Source organism: Opisthorchis viverrini (assembly GCF_000715545.1).
Source record: "Opisthorchis viverrini unplaced genomic scaffold opera_v5_50, whole genome shotgun sequence".
In the NCBI taxonomy this organism is placed as follows: Eukaryota; Metazoa; Platyhelminthes; class Trematoda; order Opisthorchiida; family Opisthorchiidae; genus Opisthorchis; species Opisthorchis viverrini.
The window spans coordinates 90,929-98,707 of NW_008751706.1; the positions used below are offsets into that span (position 1 = coordinate 90,929).

A 7,779-nucleotide genomic window follows, 5' to 3' on the forward strand; every position below is an offset into this window, starting at 1 on the left:
AAGCTAATGTCACGCCTACGCCACAGGTGACGTAGGTTCGCAAAAGCTGCTCTGGCCTTCTCAATCCTGGTGGAAATTTCATCTTTCGTGAGACCACCGGAACTGATACAGCTGCCCAGGTAAACAAATTTGTCTACTACCTCAATCGGTTCATCCGCAAGCATGAGGTTAGGGTTCGAGCCCACCCAGTCTTGCAGTAGCACTTTACACTTTGCAGGTGTGAAGCGCATGCCAAACCGCGAGGCGTTCGCCTAGTTACCGAGGCGTGGCTCGAAAGTTCCGAGAAGAAAAACTGAATCCACGTGATTCTTTTATTACGACGGTGAAAGACACGTGAAATGGCGCAAAATCTTTTGTATGGTCCCCGTGTTTTTCATATGAAGAAACTATCGATTCGACTAGTGTTTCACCGGTGTGACACACGTGCCCGAAATGACTAAGGAAACTACTAACCGAAAGATTCATGGTTCGAACCCAACCCGTGTATCTCGACCGCTCATGTCTAGGCTTAGGCAACCTGGCAAGATCTCAGCTCTCGCGCTTCTTTAGGGTGGGATAGCAGCTAGCTACCAAGGACTGAAAAGTGATTTTGACCGTCCAAATGAGTGCTGTGGGATCTTTGCTTCTTCCAAGATGAGGTGTGGTGTATGCTATCAATTCCTACCTTTCAATCTAAAGTTCGCCTGTCGTTGTGCGATAGGCTTGCATCTGGTGGGGGTCACAGAGCATGCTGGGTTGACCCCACCGATAGCGTCTTACTCCAATATAGTGCTCAGCTATGCTTTTTTCAATGCTATCCGAAGGTGTACACACATTGTATAAATGTGATGCACTACTAATAAGGTTGCTGAAAACTCTTCGACGGCACACGGCTGGTTTCTCCCTTCTTGGGGCTCATCAGGTAAGCACCTTATTCTAGGTCACGTCAAATCCACGCTCTCCAATTTACCAAGAATTTCCTCCATCAAGCGTGTATGGCAGTTAAACGCAAGCACATATTACTGGCGCGTTGCTGTCAGGGATGTTGACGCATCAGAAACAAGTACTGGAAAGAAACGAAGAAACTTAAAACGAGCTCAAAATACCGGAAACAAGTCGGTTAGGCTCCATACTACTTATAGGAACCTGAAAATCCGCTCTGTTTGAGCACCGAAATCAGTCCGAGTGTGCTCAGTCAGTGCTGTTAATCAGGTGACCGTTTATCTATTCGCCATACCCAGCAACTGCTTTGCGAACGCTTCGCTACCATGTGAGGACACGTGACCGTTGTGCGGTTGGATGGGTAATTCGTCCCCTTCTAATGCCTGTAACGTGATTGGTTGTTTTGTGATCAGCCAGTACGTTATTTGGTTGGTCCATTTAGAATTTCTGCTGAGCTGTGGTCTGATTCTCATACAATTAGTTGGGCCATAAAAATAAATACTATATTGCCTCTGTCAGCAAGAGATTAGGTTTATCGATGCTTTGATAATCCTTCAGTTCGTTCGATTGCTCAACGTTGTCTTTTCCAGAGAATCCAGGAAACCGAAGACTGCGATCCACCATGTCGAAACGGTGGCATCTGTCGTGACGGTAAAACATGCGAATGCTTGCGTGGATATCGAGGACCTGATTGTTCAGAAGATATCAACGAGTGTGAAGAATATCAACCGTGCGATCCTCAGTTTGCCCAATGTGTAGATCGGCCTGGCGGATTCGATTGCATCTGCCGTCCAGGCTATCGGCTCATGGTGGACGGTCGCCACTGCATGGAAGAGGAGCGAGCAGAACGTACACCTCATCTGGCTTACCGCGGCAGAGGTCAAAAAGGCATTGTGGTTGCTAGTCCTTACCCAGGTGCCTCACCTGTGTCCAATGGGCAGCCATTCAATGAGGATGTTCGAACCAAGCGCCGGAGAAGACAGCCACGAGAGCCTCAAACCCGTTCGAGCTTTCGCAGGCGTGTTTACCGAAATACGCCAACAATCCACAGGCGCCAAGAAAGGAAAGGTGACCCAGCCCCTCTACGGCGATCGATTTCCCCATTAACGTATTTTAAAGTTTACCGTACTCGATATTAGTCGAATTTGTGACTAGGATTTTCTTGGATCTTCTCCCGCGATCACCGATGAATTTCGTTCCATTTTATTCCCTCATGCACAGAGTACCATTTTTCTTGTACAATGATTGATATTCACCTCCCGTCTTTTTTTCAAACTTCTGGAACATATTAGCTTGTTCAACCGAAATATGTTTGCTTGTTTGTTGTGAACCAATGAGTCACAAGCTGTGAGGATGTGGTACCCTCTAAAAAAAGTCTTGTTTCTATGCATCAATATCGTTTTCGTTAACATTGATTCCAACGTTTGAATTTTCATATGGTGAAATAAATGTTACACAATTTGGCAGATTAGAATGGTTCTCTTTTTGAAACATGCATTCACATGACTCCCGCTTGAACAGTTTTCCTTCTGTTTTTGAGCAATTGTCCTGATGAGTCCGCACGAAGGGGGGGAGGAAGCACTAGAGTTNGAGCAGGGGAGATGTCTGTACTGCCAGGACAAAACACACAGAGAGTGTGTGTATATATATATATATATATATATATATATATATAGGATGACTAAATGGCCAAATATGGTCGTTCACTTGTTCGTTCTGTACAACCAATGGCAGTGTTCCGGTCGTGAACAATTTCAGCCCCACTCCACTGGTCTTATGTTGCTAAGCCGTGTTTGGCGAGCTCATCCAACACACCTGCTATCCGAAACGTGTCGTACCGATGATGACCTTGTGGATGCGTCACTCTCCGCACCTGTACTTTTTCAATGTCTGGGCGCATCCTGACAGTTTCGTTCAAGCGTGAACGTGTCCACCTGTTCAGACGTAAAAGTTCAGGTACAACCTGCGCCGGTGGAGTAGCACGCTCGCTTCGCACGTCAGATGTGCGGAGTTCGAACCCCGGCACGGCCATTGGATATGCACTGCTGCTCGCTCGAGTCCGTTGCTCCCCGCTTTTCGGTGTGGACTCACCAGGACGATTGTGCGAGGACAGGAGGGCGATTGCTCAAAACCAGAGTCACGTGGGTGCCCGTTATCCGCACAATGCTCTCGGCCGCAAAATGTTCACAGGTGGATTAAAACTTTCTACTCCAAAATACTGCATTTTGTTGTGTATGTGCTCAAACCAGAAACCGTCCTAGTCTACATTCATATTTTTGCAGCTCACCAAGTTTCATTGTTCACTGAAGCAACCATGCTTCTGCCTGGAAAGTCCCGTGGGATAAGTTCCCAGCATCGCTGAGACCTCGGGATGCCTAAATGGGACTTAAACGTCTGGACCGCTACTCTCAACTCAATTGCCCGATTGCTTTAGTCCATCAGGGACACGTCAATTCTATTGTGTGAAAACTGAGCGCCAGTCATCTGAGTACGTATTCGAAAAAGTCCCGCAACCGCCAACATCTAGTTCTCTTTTACTTCTGAAAAATCTTGTGGAACTATGCACACAAAACCAGGGAGTCAACCTAACTGCATGCAGATTTCAAAGTGTCAAATAGCTAGAGGATAATTCCCACTTTTGACCGGAGTTTTCGAAGCTCCGTTTGAGTTTTGTGACTCCGGAGAACACGAATGAAAATTCTTCTTCAGCGACCTTATGAGTAGTACATTGTGGATATACATGTAGCGCGATATCTTCAATATCGTAGCACCTGAAACATGAGGCGGCCTGGGGCAGCACATTCAGTTGCCTGGAGACATCACAAACGAGAGATTCAGCTGGGTTCCAGGTGAGTCTCCGCAGAACCAAATTTGTTTGTAAATGAGTGTATTTCGTTAAGATTCTTACCGTAAAGGTGAGATAACATCTGAAACGCTGCTTTTTGTTGCTTGGAGAATGGATGAAACAGTGAAGAGTCAGACGTTCAGTGCTCTTGGGACAAAATCGCGTATGGAACTGAAGAGGATTGATTCAGCGTATAGTCTAGAAGTTCATTCGCAGAGCAACGCAGAAACATCTAAATGAGTTCAGCGGGATAAAACAGCCTTTTGGATATTCCGGTCCCTGTTTCCACCGGTAAAATCCTGTTACAAGATAGAAGAAGGAGTTTATTACTTTACGCTGTTATTTAAAAAAAACTGTGATGACAGTGTACTTTAGACAACTGTGACAAGATTCCTAAAGGATTTCNTATATATATATATACCTTTGGTGACCATTTGCAAGCAAACGTCACACTGCAGTTATTGTGTTTTCAAACGAAAATTGACCACCAAGTAGCTGCAAACTAAAGTAAAGATCACGTGTGGAAGCTTTCTCACTTTTAAGATGGAAGTACAAAGTGCCCTTGGCCTCAGTGAAGATAACGGTATTGTTCAGGGGAAGAGTTCTCAAACTGCGATGGATGAAGTCCTAAAATAGACGTCCATTGTGAACCAATGAACACTTTTATCGCTTAGAAAATATGTTGTGGGTTTCGCACTCAACACGAAGGAAGCTCCGTTGTGCACACCCTGACAACTCACGGATATATTGTAGCCCTGCAGCTACAATCGTTTTTTTCCTTTTGTACACTGGAGCGAAAGAAACAGCATCAATCCACAAAACAGTGCGTCATTCCTAGAAAGCTTAGCACTCAATAACTAAGGGTTTGGGTAACAGCATCCAAGAGCGTCAAGGTCAGAGCTTTTGCGATTACCAATGACCAATGAACGGGAGCGTCAGAATACGCTGCCAAAGGTCACACGGAAGTCAACCAATCAGAATGCAGCAGGCTAACGGGTAATCCAAACAAGCTAAGGTGAAAAAGACAAGAGTAAGCAAAGACTCGCGATGCGTATATAAACAAATGCATGTAACCGCACTCGCCCTTTTCACGTTCACCACAAAGCTTCGCTTCTCAACGGCTCACCGACGATGTCACATCAGCAGGTGATGAGTCATTTGGGTCCCGATTGCTCAGCTTATGTAACAAGTCACTGGTCAGCCAGCTTCACCTGTTCGCTTCAACAACACACCATTCGAGTTCTGGAAAACTATACGGCTCGCACATCAACCTATCGTTTCGATCGCCTAGAACATCATACATACTGCAGACTTTGGTTGTTGTATTCATGGAAGCCACAAAGCTGAATCACACAAAACAGCTGTTTGAAGACATTACATTACGTTCACAATAGCTAGATTTCGACTCTACCATTTGCGCTTGATACAGAAACCTGTTTGAGAAGGGGTGTGGGTGACCGATGGTCCTACAACAATTCCTGCTCTCACGGGAACGTTGGTTTTCCCACAAGTCGTGAAGCTGCAGAATTTGTGGCATTTTTACACACACACACAACTCTCGTTTAGGCGTGTGCATACTAAACAGTCTTCGATAACCCTCAACAGGCTTTACGCTTTTTAGAACTCATCCGCTAGACGCAGTACTCCCGCATTCGGCAGCGTTATACTCCACGTAAGTCCCGATTGTCCCGAGAGAGTCACCTGAATCGCAGCTGAACCTCTCATTTACGACATCAAAAAGAACGTAATGAACGAGAGATTCAAATGGGATTCAGGTGAGTCTCCCTGAAAGACCCGATTGGTATTCAACTAATTGTATTTGACAGAAAACGAGTTCCTCATTCACTCACAAGTGGCGCGCCTTCTGAAAGATTGTGAACCCGTAATTCAGTTTGTTTTTGGCCATTCTCCATAAGCGATCGAACAGGAATACGAAGTGTAGGACAAACTTCATTTCAAGCCCTATTCACTGCTCAGTATCGAGTAAGAAGCTAACTCACATCCTCATAAACATGAAACACACTGAAAATTAGAGAAAATGTCTATCCATTACAAAGCTGTTCAGCTGTTGAACCCTTTCGGCGCCTAACAAAGCAGTGCCTGTCACTTGTAGCGTCTGAATTGTGCTTATGTACGGCCTTTTGCAAGTTTCAGCATTTACTTTGTCGCCCGTATCTCAAGTTTGTTTTTCTGGCAGTAAAACGAGATAAATGGTTCAGCTGTAAAGCCATTTCGGCGCCTAGTTGCCATGCCACCCGAAGGAAGCACGAGGGCTGGGATACTGCCAGGTTGCCCAAGCCTAGACGGGGGACAAAGGTCGGGTTCGAACCACAGACCTTCCGCTCAGCAAATTCATACTGTAACCACTGAGTTCTCTCACTCACTTTCTGGCACTGAGAAGTGTTCAGACGCTTGGTGGATAGCATCCAATCTGTATTCCAAGAACAGTAGAGTTTGGGGAAGTCTTCGGGGAACTACTGTACTATGTGAGTACTTATGTGCCTGACAATAGACGGCTTGCTGCAGAACATTTAAGCTGATATTTGGCAAAGTACAACTACACTGGACGAGATGGACCATTGACTACACAGAAGTCGATCAGCGATGGGAGAAGGGTTGCCCGATACACAACGTTCGTCCGCTCTAGTTAATCTGGGTGTTTTAACACCCTCTGGTTCCAATTTGTTGCTGTTATCCTCTCTCCCACCTTCGGCTTGTTGAACCGCACGCTTTTGGTTAATGGCTGGTAACAGACGCGGTTGTATTACGTTCCACCATGGAACAGATGCTACCTACATGTCTGCTAGCAGCATTGACCAGCACGTAACGCCTCACCACCCCACAACTGCTGGGCGTTAACAGAAGCGGTTACGGTTTCGCTCGTTTAGCATGCACAACAATCGACCAAAGTTAGACAGGTGCATGTCGGTACGTGCGGATTCATATTATGCGTGAACCCGATCGCGCCCATGAAACACATGTGGGGAACGGGGTTCAATCGATCGTGGGGTTGTCAGGACGGTGTACTTATCCGCGCTGAATGATCCGCTTTCTCCCATATTCCGCATTTATTTCATAGCCCAAAGAAATGGGAGGCACATCTTTTGGACGAGAGTACCGTTCGCTAAGCCAGATGTTTCATAGAGAAAACTGAAAAATGTAAGCGTCAAGTGGAACTAAACAGTCATTTGCAAGTCAAGATTATGTCAACGAAAATGGCTTGAGTGAGCCCATCGCTTGTAGCATCTTTCCAAGGATTGCTGAACAAAAACACGTCGTGTTTCAGCTTGAACGATATTCAAGATTTTTAATTATTTTTCACGGCACGATACTACTCGTGCCATAAGTAGTGTTGTATAAAAGCAGTAAAACGCCTCATTCAGAAAGGAGTAAAAGGCCTCGAGGAGGTGAAGCTGGCCCACTTTAGTAATGTTGGTTGCTTGGATGCCAGGAAGAAAGAGTTTACGGAGTTTGGTAGTGCTTTGGATCGTCGCCAGAATGCAAAAGTGCTGTGATGGACTGGAAAAAGATACGGCCCGGGGAAAGGTACATGTGTGAGTAACTTTCACTTAGATAGGATATAGCCCACAAATCCGTCAGTCACGGGATCCAAATCACGTGGTCACGCGCGTAACTGGCTTTTCAAGTGACGACTTTTCAGATGGAAGTTTCGCTCACCTAGTGAATTTACTCTCTCTCTCTCTCTCTGAGCTACATATAGATGTGAAAAATTCTTTAAAAAAAACTCCTCAAACTGCTAACAGTAATTCGGCTCTATTTTTGGTTGAACCATTCGAATTGTAAAAAGCACTTAAGAAGTTCGGAGTGATAATCACTGTGCAACTGATATGTCTGATAAACCATTCATATAGACAGTTATCTCCCCAGTATAACAGCTAAAGAGAGAGAGAAGGTCAAACCGCCATCTAAACATTTCAGCTTGTACTGGTGAAAGGAAGAAGGGTTTCGCTGCGGAGTTATTTATTCGGAAATGCCAACTGACCGGTTACAGA

The 7,779-nt window shown here is 45.5% G+C and overlaps 2 protein-coding genes across 2 annotated transcripts in view; one reads left to right on the forward strand and one right to left on the reverse strand.

Moving 5' to 3' along the window:
* Nucleotides 1–2,386, forward strand: part of T265_13260 (hypothetical protein) — a gene marked incomplete at both ends in the record, with an annotated part of 55,559 nt that extends 53,173 nt beyond the window's left edge. Inside the window, one exon of the mRNA XM_009168009.1 lies at nucleotides 1,512–2,386. The remainder of the gene's footprint in view (nucleotides 1–1,511) is intronic.
* Nucleotides 2,387–3,523: 1,137 nt separating this feature from the next.
* The window catches only part of T265_03462 (hypothetical protein), a gene marked incomplete at both ends in the record, with an annotated part of 29,598 nt that continues 25,342 nt past the window's right edge, over nucleotides 3,524–7,779 (reverse strand). Inside the window, one exon of the mRNA XM_009167962.1 lies at nucleotides 3,524–3,731. Within this exon, the coding sequence (XP_009166226.1) occupies nucleotides 3,524–3,731 (208 nt within the window). The remainder of the gene's footprint in view (nucleotides 3,732–7,779) is intronic.